The 23,156-nt window shown below is 40.2% G+C and overlaps 2 protein-coding genes across 4 annotated transcripts in view; one reads left to right on the forward strand and one right to left on the reverse strand.

The window, feature by feature from the left end:
* Ndufaf2 (NADH:ubiquinone oxidoreductase complex assembly factor 2) overlaps positions 1-9,015 on the forward strand; it is a 111,697-nt gene extending 102,682 nt beyond the window's left edge. Inside the window, exon 4 of the mRNA XM_028884249.2 lies at positions 8,691-9,015. Within this exon, the coding sequence (XP_028740082.1) occupies positions 8,691-8,939 (249 nt within the window). The 3' untranslated portion in view covers positions 8,940-9,015. The remainder of the gene's footprint in view (positions 1-8,690) is intronic.
* A 2,135-nt stretch (positions 9,016-11,150) lies between these two features.
* Smim15 (small integral membrane protein 15) lies at positions 11,151-15,202 on the reverse strand. 3 transcript variants are annotated; one of them, XM_028884263.2, is made up of 3 exons: positions 15,113-15,202; positions 13,767-13,888; positions 11,151-12,903 (listed from the first exon to the last, which is right to left on the reverse strand). In XM_028884263.2, exon 3 carries the CDS (start codon positions 12,877-12,879, stop codon positions 12,655-12,657), a length of 225 nt encoding a protein of 74 aa, XP_028740096.1. In that variant the 5' UTR covers positions 12,880-12,903; positions 13,767-13,888; positions 15,113-15,202; the 3' UTR covers positions 11,151-12,654. The 3 variants fall into 3 exon arrangements, with proteins under 3 accessions (XP_028740096.1, XP_037065338.1, XP_028740106.1); XM_037209443.1 differs by lacking the exon at positions 15,113-15,202 and adding an exon at positions 14,892-14,969; XM_028884273.2 differs by lacking the exon at positions 15,113-15,202 and adding an exon at positions 14,595-14,859.
* Positions 15,203-23,156: the final 7,954 nt, after the last annotated feature.

Raw genomic sequence — 23,156 nt, forward strand, 5'->3', positions numbered from 1 at the left:
GTGCTCAGTCTTCATTTACTGAGTGCATAGGAGAATAGAAAATGCACAGTCTGAGTTGTCCCTGCATCAAGCCCTGAGAGTACAACCTGTGACCATAGCATCTTTGTTTCTGCACGACAGCCATCTTACAGCCTAAGCTGTGACCCCTGACTCTGCTTGATGTGCCCAACTCTTCTCTCTCCAGCAGCTGGCACATGACTCAGTAACTGTTAGCATCCGCTCACTGAGGGCACCTTCTCTTTTCTCCCTGGCTTTTGCTTCTCGGCCACATCGCTGCCTCACTTAGAAGAATGTTATGGAGTCCCAACATTGCCTTTTCTTCCAGGGATTATAGCCTTCCCCACTTTCACATAAGAGCAGCGTTTTCTTTGTCTCCTCCCAGAGTAGTTCAATTAAATAGAACTAAAGCTAAGTAACTTTAATTATATTATTTTCTATTAATGTTTAACTACTAAGTTTCTTTTTCCATTAAATGATGGTGTCTTTATGCTCAGAGGTTTTATATATATATGGAAGTTCATTTCTTTTATTAAAGGAAATGCCACCACAAAACTATTAATGACTTGAGCTCTGCGATTAGTTCTTTTTAGTGACATTTCAAGATTTAATTATTAATCTGGCTCAAGTTCAAAGACAGAAAACTCAGTGCCAGAAATTCCTAACCAGCAAGGAATATAAACAAACCTTACAATTGTCCCCTCAAATAACAAAAACCAGCTAGATCAGCTTCTTGTAATTAGAGATTTTTTTTGGGGGGGATACAGAAGGAGAGTTCAAGAAAGCATGTCAAAACAACAAAACTCAGGGCACATTTTCATTGCTGTAATTGATCAGAGGATGTTTGCAATGGATTTGAAAGTGAATAAATTAACTGTGACATTGATTTGGCAGAGGCACGCGAGTGATTGGCAAGAACACACAGCCGAGCAGCGTCTGCTGGAGCACAGCTCCCTTGACTGTTAATTTGTTTCTAATAGATGTCTTTGCAGCCGGTACTAGCCTTCTAACCTGAGTGCTGGAGCTTAGTTACTCCTTTACCCTTTGGGTTCATCCTACCATCTGGGCAAGACCAATTGATCTTTGATTAATATCTCAGGCCCTTCCTTGGGTCTGAACACAGAATTCTTTCTGAGGTTCTATGTACCTACCTCCCCCTTTTCTTTTCAACACTGAAAACGGGTGGACTAGTAATTCATTGTTTCATCCTGACAGTAATTAAACAATGGAACAGCATTCTCAAGCTCAGTCTTCATTTAGCACAGTATTTGCCAGGACTGAATTTGCCTCAGCATGTTACAAAATTGATCTCAAAAAAATTTCCCAGGTGGCAGGATATAGCACAGTGGTAGTGGTCAAGGCCCTGAGTTCAATTCCAACCTCCCCACATACCCCCAATGTGCATATTCAGCTTAGAAAGTTCCCACTATAGAAATGTTGAGGTTTGGGTCTCTGTGCCAAATTAATAACGTAATATGCTCACATCTTTGTGGCTGTCTGTAATAAAGCATTTAGAAACATTCTTCTGGCCAAATTTCACTTTTAATCTGTTGATTAAATCCTTTTGTATTTGTAATTTTTTTATTTAACTCAAAGGAAATATATTTATATGCTAAAATGTTTAATATGATTTTAAACAAAAAGTATCTCTCAACATGTACAGTTTAAATTAGGAAAGACACTAATGGAATTGGTAAAATTGAATTTATCCTCTCTATGGCATATGTCTGGTAAGAGATTAAAATATATATAAATTTTAGAGAGTGTACTTAGTAATATAAACATTTTAGAAATATTTCTTTCTCTGAGAACAAAAATTTCCTTATATTTTTTATCTTACATGTTTTCCTATGTGTAGTGCCAATAACTGTTGAATGTATTACAGTTTTAATTGGTAGTGTTTTATAAATTCCTACTCTTATTTTCTGTATGTAGTATAATTTTAACTTCATAAAATGAGTCACAGTTTTGTTCCTATAGAAAAACATAAGAAGAACCCCAGTAGTGTGCCTGAATATGACTCCTAAGTGTTATTTAGTCATAAATTAAGAAAGTTTCTAACAATAAAATGTTAAATTTATTTAAACTGTCCTGGTAGGTACATATACCTCTGGAACATGGAGCTTGAACTTAAGAATCGGGCTCTAATGTAAGGTACAGGTCTTTAACCTATATAGCTTTATTTATTTGTTTGTTTGTTTGTTTTCAGATTAGATTTCTAGCAATTTCAAAGCAAACTTGATAACTGCCCAATAAAAGACTGACCATTAGCCTGTCCCACCACTGTGCCTGTCTGTGAAAATGGCATGACTGAGGGTGTAGCTCAGTGGCAGAGAGCATGTTTAGCATGTTCAAGGCCCTGGTTCAGTCCCACGCTTCCGCCCCCAAAATAATAAAAGTGATTTTGAAGTCTGTTATCCTTGGAACCTTTGGAATTTGACATGAATATCATATCACCATCACATACGTGTACATAAAGCATTACAGAAAAAATCCTTGATGGACTAATTCTCAGTTGCTTAGTTTGAATTTTTTAAAACTAAAAACTGGGCTGGGTAGTTGGAATCTTGAATAATATCATGGAAACAATCATTTCTTTTCAGTATTCATATATCACACCCAAAATTAAAAGAAATTAGTGACATATGTCTTGCATTAATAATGAGTTGCTTCTAGCCTGAACACGTTGTATTTCTTTCCCTTGTTACTGAGTTTACTGCTAACAATATTTTAGAATGTTCTAGTATGGGTCCTTAAGCCTGCACTTAAATATTCAAGTCCATTTAATAGTATAGACTCAGAACTGTCCATTTGCACACCTTTTCTAGCTGTGATTTCTGAGACAGAAGGACGTGAAGGAGAAGACTCTGGGTAATCTCTAGGACTTGCTCTGATATTTCTTCGCCCTTCCCTGTTCCCAGAACCCATCAAGTCATGGAAACCTTCATCCAGTCAAGGACAGCTTCATCAGAGAGCACGCGTCAGCGCTCTCCCTTCTCTCAGATTTTAGAGTTCTGTTCCAAGGCTCTGCTTTACACCATCTTTGTTTCTTTTCTCTCTCATGACACGTTTTTGTGGGACCTTTTATCTATTCTGCCATTTGTTTTACCGCCCTTTAACAGTCTAAATTCCTGTTTGTTTTACTTAAGATTTTCTACAGCTCTGCTGTATGATAGAGATTTCCTCAATGTTGTGGAAAATGCCTCTGAACTAGAATTTCACATAGAAGATTGATAGAGTGAGATAACTATCCTGATTATATCATGCCTAATGTCTGTGACTGAACTATATGTCAGCATATTAGTAGAGTGCATATTTAAGCCTTTAAAAAAAACTTTAAAAGCTTTTTGGCATCATGATTCATGTATCAATTTGCAACATTGAGTATAGCTACCCAAAGGACTCCTAGCAAAGTAATGGCATTACAAAGGACTTGAACACCTTTGGGGAGCTTGAGTTCACATTAATGAGTCATACCAGGAGAACAGCCGTTGTAGCTTTGTCTTATGTGGTGAGCATATTTTGAAGGCATTCAGGCAGTTTCCTTTTGCTTTTGTATCTCATCCTCCACAATGACATTTAATGTTATAATTTTGGCATGTAAAATAATCTACAAATTGAAACAATAGGAAGCCCTCTGTCAATTTTCACCAAAACAGGGCTCCATAAACAAACCCAAACATACTGGCTACAGCTGAACAACTTCTGCTGCCTATTTAAATGAGAGCTATCACAGATGCTGGTCATTCCTAAACACATTTAAGGAACAACTTGATGTTCAGATTTTGACTGAGTTCACTCTGTCTCCATTGTCAGTATAGTTTCTTCCTTGAGCTTGGTATGGAATAATATTCTTCAGCTGTTCACTCCATGGGACTCCATGTCACTCTCAGAATGGGGTTGACCTCACACGTGACTTTGTGATTATTAACTCCATGAGACTTGGCTTCATACTGATTCAAAGGAGCATTTTGATACACTCCTCAATGCTGTAGAGCACAGAAGGCATGATAAGCAGGTGCTTTTCCTTGGATGGAAGTAGCAGGGGCTTAAGGTGGTCGTTGTGAAATGTCCCCATAGGCATGTGTGCTTGAGCACTCATCCCTCGCTGGTAATGCTGTATTGCAAGAACAAGGATGGAGTAGAAATAAGTGGCTAGGAATGTGCCCTGATGGTTTTATGATCTAGCCCAGCTTTCTGACTGCCCTCTACTTCCTGTTTTGCCAAGATGTGAGGAAACAAGGCGTCCAGCTGCACACTCTCACCTCCACGATCCTGCAGCCATGGCTTCCCCACTGTGACGGACAGTGTCTCCTCACTTGGTGCCACTTTTTAGAACTCCCTTCAGGTGCTTCTTGTTGGGTGTTAAGACATGGTGTTGAGAAATGTAACTAATCCAGAGTGCTGTTAGTCTGAGGGCCACATATGGGATTAGCAGTCCTCTTGCCCTCCAGGCTGGGCTTGTACTGAACTAGGTCTACAGAGCTTGAGGACTTGCTGTAGTAGGAACTGGACCGTATTCTGATGGTCTTCATATTTTTTGAGAACTTGAAAGGAATAGACATCGAATTCTAGGATACCCAGCATGTAGCAAAGTATTCAGAAACCCTGTGAGTTTCTCTGCAATGAAGTCCTTCATTCTGATCCTTCCCTGTGGGCTTCATCCTGTTGCATGGGTTCAGGTTTCTGTCTAGAGAACTTTCCCTTAGCTGAAGTATTTGCTCTAATGTTTCTTGTATACAGATTTGCTTGTGATCAATTCTGCTTCTATTTGCCTAAAAATGTTTCTTTTATTCCTTTATTGAAGAACCTTTTCACAGGATATGGAATTCTATGTGGCAGTCTTTTTTTTTATTCAAGCACTTTAAATCATTCTCTTGTCTCAGAGCACCCACTGTTTCTAATGAGACTCAGTAACATTTCATTATCTCATATTACTACACCCCTTTACTCTGAAGAATTTCTCTTGCTTCTTAGTTTTTAGCAGTTTGATTTTGGTGTGTTCTGGTTTATGAAGAATTGCTCTTGTTTGTTAGTTTTTAGCAGTTTGATTTTGGTGTGCTCTGGTTTATGATTATCCTCACTAGGGGTCTGTTGAGCTTCTTGGATATGCAGGTTTGTGTCTGTAACCCCTTTGCATATTTTTAATCATTATTTCCTCTTTTTTTTTTTTTCTGTGTTTCAGTTACTTGTATGGTAAACAACTTGTTATTGTCCCACACTTCTCTGAGGCTTTATTTTTTAAGCTTTTTTAAATCTCTCATTTCAGTTTGTAAATTCTTTACTTTTAGATTCCTTTCTTAAGCTCTGTCTGAGTGGCCGCTAAACAGCTTTCAAATTTTCACTGTATATATTTTGACCTCTAGTTTGTTCACGTGCTTCTCTACTTCCTTTCTTTCCTCCTTGTGGCCTTTATAGCTGACATTCCAACAGCAGCTGGGATGAAGTCCTTATTTGTTGGTTCCGTCATTTCTAGGTCTGTTGCTATTGGCTGATTTTAAATCACTTTCTCCTCTTCTGGGTTGCATGGTGAACACTAAGGTTATTTATTTAGTGTGTGGAGTTTTTTGTCTTCCTTTCTACTGAAATTTGTACTCAAGAACCATTAATTGACATGCGAATCATCTCAAAGTCTTGGAGGATTATTTTTAAGTTTTATTAGATAAATTCTAGAACAGTATAGTCCAAGAAGAGATTCTGTAATGATGGAGATTTTATATCTGTCTTTTCCAGTGTGGTAGCCACTATACACATTTGGCTATTAAATACTTTGTGTTTTCTGAATCTTATTTATTCCAAATAAGTGAAATTCAAATAACATCCGGCTACCACACTGAACAGCACGGTTCTAAAGTAAACTCTGCTCTTAGACCAGTTTGCTTCCGAATCCTAAGTAGTACGAAGGTCTTTATGCTGATTGCCCCAGGTGCTCATGGGGTTCCTGTGGCCGGTAGAGCTTGAATGTCTTCTAATCGAGTGCCAGCTCCAGCAGCAGTTCAACTTAACAGCTCTGCAGTATTCCTTGGCCAGAAGTCTTCCTGCCTAGCTTTGTGGAGTGTCATATTACACATGCTCAGCTTATATCCTTCTGAACACTCAAGGGGGTCCCTGTGCAGTGTCTAGAACTTGACAATACGTCCAGTGTGTTCCATCTTCCTTAGTCTCTAAGCAACTGCCTCTATCACTTGAGCTTAGTGAGAGGCCATCCTTTGCTTGGGTTCTAGCACCCAATGTGACAGTCCATAATGTGTATCCAGGCAGAAATATGGAGTGACACAGGGTTACATTATTTGATCCCTCACCTTTCAGATGTCACAGCTGGGCACTGACCATTGCTAAGTTTAATTATGTTTTGTATATTTATCTACTCTGTGTGTGTGTGTGTGTGTGTGTGTGTGTGTGTGTGTGTGTGTGTAGTGCTAATTGCACTACCTTAGTCAGAAATGTGAAGATTACATTGTATCAACACCCTTCCCTGTTTGAAAAGAATAGGATAGGGTAGGGATGTAGCCCTGTAGTAGAGCATTTGCCTAGCATGCATGCACCCTAGGCTTAATCCCTGGAGTAAGAGTTTTTTAAAACAGATATAGGTAGAAGTCGAGTGATTTGGGTTTGTTTTGTTTTATTTTATTTTAACAGAGTAGACTAAACAGTCACTCTCTTTAATTCAGCCTGCACTTGTTAGACTGCCACCACCCAGCAGCGTTCCTGTTCATTCTTTGTTCTGTGCTTTTCAGTCTAATTGTAATATGATATGGACAGGTTCTTTCTAGTCATGTGCATCTGGATAGTCACATCATTCCCAAGATCTGGCATTGCTTTCCTAAACAGGCCACTTTGGAGCTCCTATCAGACGTAGACTGAGCCCTGCCAGGTGTTGAACAGTACAGCACAAGGTTGTACTCACTCGAGGCATGCACATGGGTGCCTCTGCTAGTCTCTGAGCATCAGCATTAAATGCTCATGTGCTCCAGTCTGTGCCCCCACACTAACAAACGTCCACAGCTCCCCTGATGCTCAGAGCAAGCCAGCCAACCAGTGAATCCTGTGCCAGAAAGGGGGAACCATAGAGCCAAGCAAGCCCTGCTCTCAAACATGGTCTCCATGGTAAACCACACCCAGCTGCTCTCCCAAACTACCTAACCCACCACAGTTCTCCCTTCCCCTCTGTTTAAATGTCTTAAGGGCTTTCTTGGGTGAACTCACCCCACCTCTTCTCCATGACTCTGTGGTTGTTAGGGTGTCCCAAGGAACCCTGAATTATAGCTGTCTCATGTCTTCTGATGCCCCGAGTAACTTAGTCCCTAACAACAGATCCCTTATTCTCCAAGTGACTCCTCGCTACAGCGCTTGTGTGGTGGGTTTCTTTATGAAAGCTAGTTTGCCGCAGAGGAGGGGGTCCCTTTCAGCCTAACTCCCTGTGACTGTAACTGCTGGTCTTTTGGTGTTTGGGGAGGCTGTCTACACTCTCCCAGTGTGCTTCACACTTCCCCTTCCAGGGAGCCAGTCTGGAAATGTGGGTGCTTCGTGCCTCTCTGGTTCTCCGCCCTCTGGCTTTCCAGTTGTCTTTCCTACCCTGGAAATCTTCTTCTCAATTCCTTGCACTCTCATTGCTTCTTGTCGCTCCGACTAGTTATGTGAAGGATGCTTATCCTGCCTCCTTACCCTACAGGGGTAAGGGTTAACACCCAGAAGGATTTAATTGCCTTTGCTGAGTGGTACATGTAATGATGCTCCTTAACTATGACAGTCTTGTATTCAGTGAAAGACAGTAGTATAGCTCCTAGATAGAGCAAAACTATAGAACTTACTGCAAACTGCAAGGACTGAGGAAGCATCTCCAGCAGTGAAGTGCCTCTCTGAGGCTAGTGTCTGGGACATGAACTTCGCTCCTGTCCCCTTCCACTGGACTACTCTAGGGAAAGAGAAGTAGGTAGGTATCTTAGAGTTTCTATTGCTGTGAAGAGACATGGCAACTCCCATAAAGGAAAGCATTTAATTGGGGTGGCTGGCTTATAGTTCAGAGGTTTAGTCCATCATCATCATCATGGTGGGAAGCAAAGCAGCATGCAGGCAGACATGATACTAGAGAAATAGCTCAAAGTCCTACATCTTGACTCAAAGGCAACAGGAAATGTCATGAGACACTAGGCGTGGCTTGAGCATATATGAGCATATATAAAGCCCACACCTCCTAATAGTGCCACTCCCTATGAGCTTTGGGGGCCATTTACATTCAAACCACCACATTAGGACTTGAATCTGGCACTGTAGAAGGAGAATTTAGCATTCACATTCCCAGGACACAAGAGTGGCAGGCTGGACTAGCACTCTAGGATACCCACACACATCTTCCTCTGCAGTGGAAAAGTGGCTACTGATACTGAGCCTTAAGACAGAAAGTAGTTGTAAAACCTGAAAATTTGGGGGAATGATTCAGAATCTTATGTAACATTCGTTTCACTTTTTGAGTGGCAAATATTTTTCTGTGATCCCTCAGTCTTCTCTTGTAACATAAAATAGAAAACATTTCAGTACTGATATATAATCAAAAGCCTTCCCAGCCTTAGCCTATGCATATCTATACATGTAATGCAGTATCTTTTAATATTTTGATTTACTTATTGCCATAAAATCTTTGAATTATTTAAACTAAAATTTTAATCATGTTTCCCAATTATATGTATGTGCAGGAAATACTAAAGAATGAAAAATACAGAGAAGAAATTAAAATAAAAAGCAAGGATTTTTATGAAAAAGATAGACTGGGTAAAGAAGCCAGCGAAGAGCTGCTGCCTCCACCTGCTGCAACGCAGATTAAAGGGCATGCTGCTGCCCCATACTTCGGAAAGGAAGAGCCCTCGGGGGCTCCCACCAGCACTGGTCAGACTTTTCAACCAGGATCCTGGATGCCAGAAGATGACAAAAGACAGAATCAGTGATGCACTATGGCAAAGTCATTTCATCTGTATGGATGTGGCTATTTTAATAAATAAAGGTTAAAAGTTGATCACTTTGCATTTCCTGTATGCCCTGTGTCCCATAAAGCTTGAGGTATTTATTATGTATAATGTGATGCTGTGAATATAGAAGCTTAAATATATTCAGATTTGAATCCTATACTTGGTTTTCTCACCCTTCCCCTCCTTGGATTACCATGCTAGCAAGGGTCATACCACTGTGAACACTCAGTACGTAAGGTCCTCAGGCTCAGTTAGGAACCACCACAGATAGACACTGTGAGGATAACAGTGGGCTTCCACAGCTGCTAAAAAGGGGGATGGGGGAGGGGATTTGTATTTCATGAGGAAAACTTGGATAGAACATGTGATTTTTTTTTAATAAAAAGTACTATTTGCTGGTAAGTGATGCAGGAAGTCATTTGAATCTCCTACATAATCAATATAATTTTGGCCTGATTATCATGTGCCTTTGGGTCCTGTTTTAGAGACAGTCTCACTATATACACCACACTGGCCTCAAATTCAGATACACACCTGCCTCGGCTGGCATGCCTCAACTGCCTTTCTACTTTTTAAAAACCACCTAGCTGTGAAGCATTTAAAGTAGAATTTAAATATTAAATAGCTTGCCTGCCACGTTTCATTTTTTAATTAGCTATATTTGAACATTTCAAAGTTTACGTCTCTTTCAAGACAGAATTAAACCTATTTTAAGTTTTTAGTCTCAAGAGTGAAAGTGTTTGCATTAATAAAAGAACATTGTGTATACCTGAAGTATAAGGTATACATTAAGAGCTAAATTCTTGCAGTTTTCTATGCCTCCGCTAAAATGTATGTGGTATATTTCTGCAATGATGGGCTTAACACTGTGCAAACTTTGAAAGCACAAAAATATAAAAACACAAAAATATGTTTCTGACTCCAAGGTTTAATCATATAACCTAGCTATGCCTGTATTTGCACACAAGTAACTATATTGGCTGAGCATGTTGTATTTAGGAATACATACACATACATACACACATATGTATGTATGTAACAAAGAAAAAGAGGCCGTGAATTTAAAAGAAGACAGGGGTTGGGGTTCGGGGGGCATAGGAGGGTTTAAAAGGAGGAAAGGGAGGGGGAAAATGATGTAATTATAATCTCAAAATAAAAAAATTAAGGAAATAATCATTACCATTTTTTAATCAACATAGAAAGCGTTCATTTATTTCTTAATTAACCTTGAACCAATTACCACTGTATTGATCTTTTTAAATGCTGTTTCATTAACTACATTACTTAAAATGTAACCTGAGTTTATTTAAGCCAAACTTTTTCAAACTGTTTCTATTCTTTGAAAAAAGACATGGAGAGGCTGTGGAAATCAAGAAATTATGAAGGAAAGAAACTTGTCCCTATTCCATTTGCATTTCCAAAACTTTGATATCTAACCATCTGTTACTGTGTTTGAAAATGAAGAGCTTGGCCTTAAATAATTTACTCCAATTAAGAAAAGACCAGTGATCCTATATCCAGATGCAAACATTAAAGGCAATCATTCTGAAGGAGAATCAGATTTCCTCTATTATTTTGGCAAAATGCTAGGACAGCTTGTTTCTAGCCTTCTACCAAGGGTGATGGCTGCAGTTAGTTTTCAGAAATTCAGAAGTGACAAGCAAGCATTTAACAAGGAAGATTCTTCCAACAGGAACATTGTTTCCCAATGAGAAAAGATGGAGTTTTCTGAAGAATTCCAAACTTGACAGTATTCTGCTTTACACACTGCACACAGCATGCCCTGCCATTATTTTAAATCTTTGTTGATCTCATGTGTACAAGGTTACTGTCAAACAGCTAGTCCATCAGCGCTCAGGAATCCCTGGATTCTTTTGAAACACTGCCCTATTTCTAGCACATTTAGCTGTGACTGAAATTCACATTCTTTTTTTTTTTTTTTTTTTTTTTGGTTTTTCGAGACAGGGTTTCTCTGTGTAGCTTTGCACCTTTCCACCTTCCCTGAAACACTCTCTGTAGCCCAGGCTGGCCTCAAACTCAGATATCTGCCTGGCTCTGCCTCCCAAGTGCTGGGACTAAAGGCGTGCGCCACCACTGCCCAGCGAAATTCACAATCTTTCGAAGCCTTAACCTGCATGACAGGTAACTTAAATGATTACTCCTCCCTCAAAAAAGACATAAACTCAAGACCTCTTTATAAAAACGTATCAAATTTATTTCCACATTTAGAATCATTTTTAGTAAGACCATTTGACAATTACCGTAACTTAAAATTCATTATCAGAAGTACAGAAAACATTAATAAGCAGTTAAATACTGTAGTGAATAAAGTTGCTGGACCATGCATGTAGAAAGCCATGTTTAATAGTCTCTAAGTCTGTTTTGCCACCGAAAGATCCCTGGCTTTGTACTCTTGCCATTTTATTGCAGTTCCTGTCATCACTGTTATACCCATGAAAAATTTCCCAAATTTAAACCTTTATTGGTTTAGTAAAGTATGACTTCATAAATTTGAAATTTTAATTTTCACTTTGATCCTGTATGAGTAAAAAGCAACAGGACATCGCTGCTATATTAGTTACAGACAGAATAAAAACAAAAGCAGTGTCTATGCAATCAGCAAATTATCTGGTGACATGAACTATTTCACACTCCTAGTGATTGTAAGAAAACACGGAACCGAAGGTTTCAAAAGCACATGGCATCTTCACTGTTGGCTTTAAGTCATGTTCTTCTTCTTAGCAAACTCATTTAAGAAAATGACAGTGTACAAAAATTCTATCCATGGTCAAGACAATGAGAAACCTATATAAAAAGAAGAAATGTCTGAATAATCACTAGCTGTGTTCATGGCTAAAGTCTTAAGAATGCAAATAGCCATAATCATTAATAAAATTTTCCTTTGAGAAAGTCAGTAATGCTTCCATTCCAAAAAATAAGCAATGATTTTAAAATAGTGATTAATATACTTTATCTCTTTTAAGCCAAAGTAAACTTTTCACCTCAGAAGATAATTCTTTTACATTCCTAATTTCCTTTGTCCAGAGCTGAATCCTGTTTTAAACTACCATTTAAACAGGATTCACAGTCTAAAACCATTTTTCTCTACATGTTTTTTACCTGAGTACATTAAGCTCCAAAATGGCAAATGACTGTCAGTTTAAAGAATTTTCACTACAGGTTAAGCAGACAAAAATGCTTAGGACCAGTAATGTTTTATTTATATTTTTCAGATTTTAGAGTATTTCATAATACCTTGAGGATGGGATCCAAATCCAAACACAAGGTTAATTTATATTTCTCCTGGCTTGATGATAATTTTATGGATTTTGAGCGCACCTGTATTTTGACTGCAACCCATCAGAAAATAGGGTGTTGAATTTTCCACTCTTGGCATGGTGTCTGAACACAGGTGTTAGATTTTACAGTGCTTTGAGTTTTGAATCTTCACATTAGGTATGCTCCACCTGTATGGTAAATGCTAACTTAAATACCTGTCAGTGGGTTCCAGCAAGCTTCTATTTCCAAACCTAAAAGTTACTACAGTATTGAGGTCAGAACATGACTCTTCTATACAGTCAGATTTAATTTACTGTATAATACTATCATGAAATTGACTGGAACGTTAGTGAGTCCTTCCAAAGCTGCAGAATTTCCCAGACAGTTTTTGTCCAGTTGCAGAGTCTGTTCACTTTCAGTCCTTTTTGAGTCGTTTAGCTTTTGCAATGTTTTCTTGACGTTTTTGTTTCTTCTTTTGCTCCTTCTCTCTGGCTTCAATCATCTTGGCCAGTTTCCAGGACAGTACAGCACTAGCTAGAAACAGTGGCGTAAGGGCCAAGATGACGGTCGTAAGGAAGCCATATGGGTCCTTTGCAGCCCACTCCACAACATACTCAGCCCACGCCTTTATATCAAGCATCTTCCAGCAAGCAGGAAACTGGGGCTTGGAGAATGGAGGGAAGGAAAAAAAAAAAAAACAGAAGGCTATATGGTTAATCAAATCCTGAAAGTTAGAACACTTCCAACTAAATCAGAATCCCATTATCATTCTGTTGTTTTTAAATATTAGTATTTTAATAGAGACTAATATCTCCATCTAGGAAAAAGTAGTTCAAATAGAGCAACACAAATAGTCAATTTATAGACAGTGAAGACCAATTCATAGAAGGTAAAGCCCATTTGGACTGCGTCCTATGGACGCTCTCCATGCCTCTTAGGATACTCAAGACAAACAAGGAGCAGACATGCAAGGATCTGGAGTTTCATATGTTCATTTCAGGAAGGAGCCGAATCCCGTCATTTGTTGACATACCATTAGTACTGCTAAGTACTAATTAACAAAAGTACAAATCAAACTCACGTCTGATTTCTCAAGCCAGACCATAAGAAATTCTCTCAGGGAAAGGGGAAGTAGATGACTATTTCTAGAACATAGGTAAGGAAACCATGATGCTAAATCCACATTAATATGTCCAGCAAAAAATGACTACTAGGTTACAGGCTTTCAGTTTTGACAGCCCCTAACTACAAAAACACAGTAAGAAATGTACCCATAAATAAGTGCTATGATTTGAGTTTTTTGGTTTTTTGTGAGTTGGTAAGAGGGTCGGTCATCTGGTAAAAAAGACGGTAGGACTTGAGAGGCATTTCCTATTTTGACCCAGTGGCAAACTGTGTTATTTCTATCAACCTGTATTCAATTACAGACTAAATTACAATACATGGAAAGGGAATGTTTATGTATATATACGGCTGTATATATATACACACATAAAATCTCAAGCTAGGATTTTTAAAAACATCTACCTTATGCTGGAGTAGTGATCTCTAATTTTTCCTCCGACTATCAGTGAGCCAGGCACAATTCAGATGACTGTTGCTTTTGACCATATACTTTGGAGGGGTTTTAATTCTACACAGTGGGTGAGCTGAAAAAGAAGAAAATTAAGTCATTAACTACTGTAAAATTATGAATGGGAAAAAAATCTAAATTCTCATAAAACATAAATGACAAGTAAAAAACGTCTTTCTGTGATACGGTAGCCCTTTAACACCTATCCCTTCTGAATTCACAATTGTGAATGCCCTGAAATAAAGTACTAATTGCTAGAAACCAAGTATTTTATGTAGCTTATTTGATTACTCTATTTTTAATTTGAATAGAAATTTAAAAAAACTATTTCCACTGACTTATAAAAAGACAAGTTTGTTCACTAACATGTTAGAGGACCATACCCATAGAGATCTTGAACCTTTCTTTGTCTATGTTGCTGGGGATCCAACCCAAGGCCTAGAGCATGCCAGGCAGGTGCTCCACTGATGACCAACATCCCCCAGTCCAAAGCCTAAACCGTTGGTACTTAAGAGTATTCAGTTATTTGTTCGATTGTGTACATTTATTAAGTCAAACACTGTGCCTTGCTCTTTAAAGGTTCTGTGGTCCCTAGTACAGTTAGTGTACCTTATAGGAAAATAAAGGCTACCAAAATAATGGTACCCACAACTCTGTCACATCAAGAAAACTGCCACTGGTTTTAACTTTCACATTCCCAAGCTCCCTTCCTATCTGTATTAGAAATAATGCCTCTACTTTTTCAACACGTTAAACTGGCTTGAGACGTTAACCATCCTGACCCATTTGGTAACATCCTCCTCGTCCAGCTGTAACCAGGTGGCAGGAAGGTCCAGGAAGGATCGATCTTTCTCCAACCCAGTAGAACACACGTTTCAGCGAAAAGCAAGTAACTTTGCAAATAGAAAAACAGCGCGACCGACGGGCATGGTTTGGGGCAAAGTTACCGCCCACAGGCCACAGATCTTGCGGGCACCTCAGTCTCGGACCAAAACATCCTCGCCTCACTTTGGGGCCCACTCCTCCACCTCAAAAAGCCCGGGGGGACCCGGAGCCGCCCCTGGCGGCACTATACCTACAGCCTGTCTCCTAACTTTCCCTCCTCAGGATTCCCCTTGCCCCGGGGCCACGTCCCCCGCCATCCCTCGGCCTCACAGGCACAGGGCCGTCTCCGAGCAAGCCGGGCAGGACGAGCCGGCCTGGAGCTCGGGAAGCCGGGGTGGCCCCCGCCACACGCCCGTCCAAGGCCGCCGCTGGGAACACGCACACCCCGGGGACTCCGGCTCCCATTTCCACTCACCGCCCGGGCAGGAAGGAGGAAGGCGGAAGCCGCTCCGCTCGGGGTCCCGCCCACAGGCGGGGCGGGGCGGGGCGGGAGTGCGGAAGTCGCGGGCAGGCTTCCGGCGGCGCCATGGCTGGAGCGGGAGGGCGGGGCGGCGCGGGGCGGAGCTTCCGGGCGGCGGCAGGTGAGGCTGCGCGCAGGCTGCTGTGCGCTGCCCGGTGGGCGGCCGCGACCCGGCGTCCTCAGTGGGACCCTGGGGAAGGCGAGGCGACGGGGAGGGGGGCCGAACCGGTGGGGTGTTCGGACTGGGGACACTCGGCCCGAAGAGCTGCGGCGAGAGATGAGGTGGACCCCGCAGGCTTCTCGGAGCCTTCTCGCCGGCCATCGGGAAGGCTCATTCACATCTCAGCCCGTGCATTATGGTTGAACAATAGTTAAAGGTTCAGACAAAGCAGCAGCCGGGCCCGGGATGGGTCCCGTGAACCTTGTTACCAGGGGGGGAAGTGCTGCCACGCTGTGGGAAAGAGGTTTTGTTGTTTTTTAATCTAAGAGCCTACCTTATTTCACAAAGGAAGGGGTCGATACTTGCCCAAAGTAAACTATCAATAATTAAACTGCCAGGGCATAGAGATTCCACAGAGGTACTTGTTCTTCCGATACATAAATAAAGGGCAGCAAAAGTCAACAAGCAGGAAGGGGTGCGTTAAATAGCTCTCCTAATCTACAGGAACTGGAAGATTAGCTCTGGTTTGGTTGCTGCTCAAATTTTGTGATTGCTTGCCTGAACTGCTTGCTCTGTTTGACTGCCTCTGGCAAATGTTGCAAGACCTCCTCACTGTTGTGTGCCAAATAAAGCAAGTTTTTATTCCCGAGAGACCGAGTGTTCTCTTTGAGGAGCAAGCCGAGACATGTATGACTAGTTAAAGTATAACAACAGTAACCATTATTTACCAAGAAGCAGACTTTGGCAGATAATCTAAGGATCTGAAACACTGCTCCTGGGTATATGCTAATGTTTGCATGTTGTATTGGCGGCAGCTGTTTTCTTATTCTTGTGTGAAAACCTGAAGGATGGCTTAGACCTGTTCTGAAGCCTAACTGGCCAGAAAAAGCAGACTCATAACTGGCTCGTATCAATGAAATTTTCAGTGGAATAGATGGTTTCTCACGAGTACTGCCTTCCAGTGTGCTTTATGTCAAGGTCCCAGGTTCCCCAGGAATCTTGGGGATGAAAAGGAAGCCCCTGAGGACTGAGGAGATTGTTCCCTGGCATATACATGCATAGTACACACACATACAAAGGAAAGAAAGAAGCAAGCCTCTTTGGCTGTTACCTATTGGAGACCTTATCTTCACCTCTAATTTTACAGATCTATCTTCTGGTGTATTAGGTAGGCTTGTGCAAATCCAAGAACAGCATAGAGGATGCCACAGAGTACAGCCTTACTGTGGTCTGCATTACCTTAACCAAAGATGATAAGTAAGATAGGCTCCCAAACCATGGACTGTTCAATGGATGAGGTGGAACTCATCACTATGAGCCTTTTCCTCCTGCATGTCTAGAAGGAATATATCTATAAGGAATCCTAGTTGACCTCCAGTTCCTTTGGGCCACTACAGATCAGTAGTCTGTATTTGACCAGTCCTCTGACTCCTTATCCTTTTTGAGAGGGAGGGAGTGGTAGTGGTTTTTGGGTTTTGTTTTGTTTTTGAGACAGGCTTGCTATGTATCCCAGGCTCACCTTGAACACCTAGATCCTTCTGGTGATGGGATTATAGGCATGCACCAACACAGTTGTCCTCTTAACTTGGTTTTTATTCTCTCCCAAAAGTCATTCAAAAAAGCATTTCTAGATAACAAGTAGTTATCTAGTTCTGCCTTGTTTTTAAGAAGTAAACTTTAGCCAGGTGTGATAATTTACACCTATGACCCCCCAAGACTTGAGAGGTGAAGACTGGAAGGTGAGGCTCCTGTTCAGTATCTTCCTCAGCACCCAGTGAGTTTGAGAACGTGTCTCAGAGGAGGTAGGGTGTTAAGGTAGTTCCTATAGGTGACCAGACTAGGAAGAGCTGTGTGTTCAAGATTAAAACGACACACCCACAAAAGGAACTCTGAAATGAAGGCAGGGCTGCACAGTGTTTGCTGTTACAGGAATCCTTAAAAACTGGAGGTTTGTTGTTCCGTTTTTCTCTTGAGAAGGTAATGCCTAGCCGACTCATCATTTGTTGGGTTTTTAGTCTTCTTACCTTTGTAAGTATAAAGTTAAATCTCGCTCTAACCATGTGAAAGGAGTGTGCCCTGAATAAGAGTCTACTGTAGTAATGTAATTATTTGCTCTGATTAAAAGGTGCTGAAAGGTCTCTCACCTGCACTTGGGCTTATTTCCCTACAGTAACTCTTTACATATTCCACTTCTTTTGATGGAATTGTTTTTTATCTGTGAGACTTTATTTCATAACATTTTATTTTCTTTCCTTTGCTTTTCATCAAAACACAATGCAAATGGATTTGTTAGTAAGCATATTTGTAACTTTAAGAATTAATTGTGCTCATTATGTTTTGAAGGGCATACTAAAGAATAATAATTTTTAAACATCAGTTGAGTACTTTCTCTGTACCAAGTACTGAGGTCAGTGTTTCTCAAATACTGTCACTAATCCCGAGACTAAGTCACTTGTCAAAGGTTGTGTTCTTATACTGATCTTACAGATAAGGAATCAGTAAAGACAGGGTTCTAAACATGCCTCACCAAAATCCTTGTTCACTCCTCACGCTCAGAGACTTGGCAAAATTGCCTTGTTCACAAAGTGATGTTTTTTGAGTCTGTCATTGTTAACTGATAATAACTAAAATCCCTGACTTAACAATTGCCTACTGCCCAGATGGTGGCAGCATGTCTCAAAGAGCTAGTGTGTGCCGGGGAAGGCTTTCCCAGCCTTGCTGGAAGTGCGTGACCTTTCCGTCTCCACAGAGCCCTTCACTGCTATAGTTATCAGCCCCTGATTCATCCTGCCAAAGCCTCCTCTTCTGGGTAGATCACACTCTGGCAATTTCTTTTCACTAGTCTTATCTATGAAGTATCATAATCTGTCTAGAAAACTCATTAGGACCCATCCAGTGAGACAATTTTATTTCAGGTGTAGTTATTTTTTGACCATTATTTGATGTTATTGGGCAGAAGTACTGAAAGTGTTAATATTAGCTAATATTACTAAGAAACGTTTGCTTAAATTAGAAGGCGTGTCTTAAACACACACATTAGTAAAGGCACTTACGAAAAACAATTAGTGGTCAAAAGAAGAGCAAGAAACTCAATAGGTATTATATATGGGGCCAGGGAGACAGTCGAGGGTAATGATGCAGACAGTCAAGGCTGAGCTCCAGCCCTAGATTCCCAACTGATGGAAGGCCAGACATACAAAGTAATGTTTGTTGTTGTTGTTGTTAATTAAACCTTTAGTTAAAATTTTCTTGGAAGATTCCATTTGTGCCTTTGAAGGGAACTTCCAAAACAAGTGCTGCCTCCCCACAGATGACTGCCATACTGCTGGTTATGTACCGGCGATGCTCTTGGCTGGCCAGTGGCCATGCCGGTGGAGGAGAGTGCTGGTTGGAAGAATCACAAGCCATGGTTACCTTTTTAGAGCTTTATTGGGGGGTTGGGGGAGAGAAGACAGACAGAAGGAGAGAGCAGAAAGAGAAGGCGGACGCACAGAGGGCTCGCCTGCCCGCCCGCCCGCTTTTTAGGCTGGGATGCTGACGCAGGCTGGTGACGTAATTAAGGACAGAATCCTTACACATACCCCATCACTTCTTCGCTTGCCACAGCTCTGGAGTCTGATATTTATTTTAACAGTGTATTGTCTTTTCCCACTAGAATGTAAACCACAAAATTAGTTGCCTCAAAAATATGAACATCACCAGTCAGTGGTAGTGCACACCCTTGATCCCAGCACTTGGGAGGCAGAAGCAGGCAGATTTCTGTGAGTTCAAGGCCAGCCTGGTCTACAGAGCAGGTTCCAGGACAGCCAGGGCTACACAGAGAAACCCTGTCTGGAAAAACAAAAACAAGAAACAAAGCAAAACAAATATAGATATGAACATCACTGTATTGTTTTTGCAGTCCTGGGTTGGAGGGTTGGACCCAGGTATGTGACACATGCCAGGCAAGTACCTAGACTTATGTGTGACCTATATCCTTAGCCCTTAGTAATTCAAGGTTTTTGTTCCTGTGTTTGTTTGAAACAAGCTATTTTAGTTTTTGTTCTGTTGATATAAAGAGAAACCATGACCAAAGCAAATTACAAAAGGAAGCATTTGGTTGGAGGCTTGCTTACTATTTGAGGGGGTGGTTACTTCACAATCATGGCAGGAACCTGGCTGCAGGCAGGCAGAGTGCTGGAGACGTAGCTGAGAGCTCACATCAGAATCACAAGTTGCAGGCTATGATAATAAGTTAGACTAGGCCTGGCTGAGCTTTTGAAGCCCCAGAGCCTACCCCCAGCGACACATTTCCTTCAATGAGGCCAGGCCTCTTAATCCTTCCTAAAGAGCCCATCTACTGGGAACCAAATATTTAAATATATGAGCCTGTGGGGGCTGTTCTTATTCACATCATCACACAGAGTATTGATAAGTTGGCCATCCTAATCTTGCACTTGGGGTTGTTTTAAATAGTTGATTTCAGGGTGTAATGTTACTCAAATAACTGGTAGTGTTGGAACAAATTTAATAAATTAAATCCTGGGTATTTGTGAAGGTTGTGTTAAAGTGCTGAGGGTTGGAAGACTTTGAAAGCAATAAGAGATGCCCGAGGAAGGGTGTTATGTATAAAACTTAATAAAGCTGTTTGTAGATCAATAAATACATTGTGGCTATATCTCATTAATGAAAGAAATGTAGTTGCTTAATGCTTTCCAAGTATGTAAAATTATCTACAGGAAGGAAAGTAGTGATTCATCATTTTCATTGATAAGATAAAAAGAATTAGTTCTAGACTGTAGGTGCTAAGATTTAAGATAAAAGCAGCTAGACCAGAGATCTAAATGGAGATATTGATAATGGGATGAGGATGTATATGCAGACTAGATGCCCTTTCTAGATATTTTTTAGCCTTACATTCTCAGTGCAGATAGCAAAAGAAACAGATAGCAGGTGCCATTCTTGATCCCTTGCCTGCCTGGACCATTTCCATGTATTTTGAACCAGTTGAGGGAGGGAGATTGATGTTTTGTTTTGTCTTTTTTCAGTCAGTACAGGTGATTGTATGTTGCTGCTTTGAGCCATTCATAGACTTTTGTTAACATAATACTGAAAAGTGGATGCCTGCTGTTTTTTGGGGTTTTTTTTGGGGGGGGTTGTTTTTTTTGTTTTTTGTGGGGATTTTTTTTGGTTTTTTCGAGGCAGGGTTTCTCTGTGTAGCTTTGCGCCTTTCCTGGATCTCGCTTTGTAGACCAGGCTGGCCTCGAACTCTGCTGTTTTTAACACTTCATAATGTTTAATTTCCAGAATGCCTTGCATATGCACATGTAAGCAAACAATTTCCTGTAGTTGGAGGACACCCTTTAGGATAAGTATAATGTTCTAGTAAATCCCTGCAATTCTGTGGGCTGTAATCCTGATAAAGCCTGAGAGACCTCAAGCTTTCTTCCTCAATCTTGATGCTCAGATATTAGGTCTAGCCTTTACATGAGTCAACTGGGTTGCTATGTCAAGGTGCCTTTTCATTTCTCTGTGGATTTTCCTGGTCACCAAACAGAAACTGCTCTCCCATTGGGAAAACCAATCCATGTATTAGAAACCTTTGATGTAAAGCCATTTATAGGAGCCCTGGCGTCATCTCCTTCACCATGTAGCTTTTGAACTTTAAACTTCTGCTTATAAGCACATAGCTTAAATATCAATTTTTTAAAATAGCTTTACTTTTTGAGTGCTGCTATCAGGGACATTTTAAAGTCCCATTTAAGATTTTTTGGAATGTGATTATAAGAAAAGTTTTTGAAGACTGCTCTTTGATAGAATTGTGCCTCGTTGATTTGTCAAGATACTTGAGCCAAATTTGAAATTCATATTGAGCATTCATCCTAACTTCAAATGTCCTAAGCGCATACTCTACCAGTGATCAACGCATTGAGCCTCCACATTTCTTTTTTAGAATGTTTTTTCTTAGAATAGGCATCCTGCGTAACGTTTGTTCATATAGTAAGGCAACATAAGTCCTTTGTTAAGTAAGGGGCAGGGGTATAGGTTAGCTTTAAGTGGTGTGAAATTCCATACTTTACAGAAACCCCTGATGTGTAACAACTAGTTACTTGCTATTCAAACTCTTCCATTGATCCTAATTTTTTTCAATCTTGTATTATAACCCTTAAGAACCACTTGTTCAAATTCTGAACTAAAGAACTGAGGAATCATAACTGCCTCCCAATATCTAATTCTGAAAGCCAGTCTGTGTCCTTAGCACCCCTCCCCCAGTGTGAAGCATATATTTGGAATCTAGTTATAAAAGTAAAGAAACATTGAATGGTGCAGGCTAGACCATTACTTGCAGACAAACATCCTGGTCCCAAATTCCTTCTTTGCTCAGTTCACATTTTAAGCTTTGGGACCTCCCAACTTAAAGTGAAAGAGTCTGGATTGAGAAACTCCATTTGCATGTGTTGTGTGTGTCCTCTTGGCGAATTATAAGTAGTACTATGATTTTTCTGGAGGCTATGAATTTGGAATTCTACATTATTTTAGATTTTCAACTTTTAATTCTGTACCTTTCTATTTTTAATGTTAGTTTTTTCCTGTGTTATACATAATACACAATAGTATCTGCCTTCAGACATATCAGTGCTCTTGAAATTATCTTTTCATGTCTGCTTTTGAATATCCTGTTGTAAGATTATATTTTAACTATAGGATTATATTGTTAATAAATACAGTTGCTTAAGTATCTGATTTAATATTTCAGCTTATATTTGTTCTCCTGTGGAGCAATGAAATAAAATATTTCTGTACCTTGGTTCCCATATCCATAAAACAATAGTAGCAATGCCTATTTTCTGTAAAATAATTAATAAGTAAACAAACCCTTTTTACAATAAAGAAATATTGCATTCCATAGAATTCCATTTGTGTGTTGGTTGTTGGATGCTTACACTGATCATTAAAGAGTTGATATTTACTGAAGTCGTCATTCAATCTGATGCATGCCTATAAACCCAGCACTTGGGAGGTAGAAACAGGGTCAGGAGTTCAAGGCTAAAGACCCTATCTCAAAACACGAAAGTCCTCTGTTAGGCTGTAAATACATACTTAACACAACCTAAATATAAAGAGGATCTCTGCAAAAAAAAAATTATTTCTAACACTTGTAAGAAAATGATTTTTAAAAATTTAAATCAGTTTTTTTATTGTTTTGTACTACAGTAAGATTTTTACAAAGAATATAGTGGAAATGAATTTTTATGGATTCTTTTTTAATTTTCAAATTTTTCCACCCTAGAAAGTATGAATGCTTAGCCACCATTTTCTGACCATTTTAGTGTACATGCAAGGGACACATCTTACTCTATAAGCAGTCCAGGAAATACTTTGTCTTGCATCTGTTTTCCAATCTGCTAACCCCTTTTATACTTCAGGAAACTAAAGCCACATATGGTTCTATAAATTATTCATGTGTATATCCAATGCATATGTAATTTGTCCATATACGTTACTCTGTAATGTGCCCCCCCCCAAACACACATACAATAGAATGAAATATCAAATCCTTAGAGAAACCTCAAGACTTAACAGACTGGCCAAGCTTCCATGTAAACTCTCAGGGTGATAGAGGCCAATTTACTGCAGACCTCTGCAGTTCTGAGATGCTTTCTAGGGCAGTGATTCAGAGTATAGACTATGGACCCAAACTACCTGGTTTGAGCTGCTCTTCACCGGAAGGATGGAGCTACTATGAGAACACACCTTAGGGACAACCAACAGCTGTGTTCTAAAATCCATCACTGTGTTTGTATCAAGACCTTGCTTCTCCAGCTCCATAGCTAGTCGTGACAAATACGGCCAAGCCAA

This window comes from Peromyscus leucopus, chromosome 11 (assembly GCF_004664715.2).
Source record: "Peromyscus leucopus breed LL Stock chromosome 11, UCI_PerLeu_2.1, whole genome shotgun sequence".
Taxonomy (NCBI): domain Eukaryota; kingdom Metazoa; phylum Chordata; class Mammalia; order Rodentia; family Cricetidae; genus Peromyscus; species Peromyscus leucopus.

What these genes read in the sequence shown, in the direction of transcription:
- Smim15 (XM_028884263.2), bottom strand. Translation starts at nt 12,879, where the DNA reads ATGCTTGATATAAAGGCGTGGGCTGAGTATGTTGTGGAGTGGGCTGCA.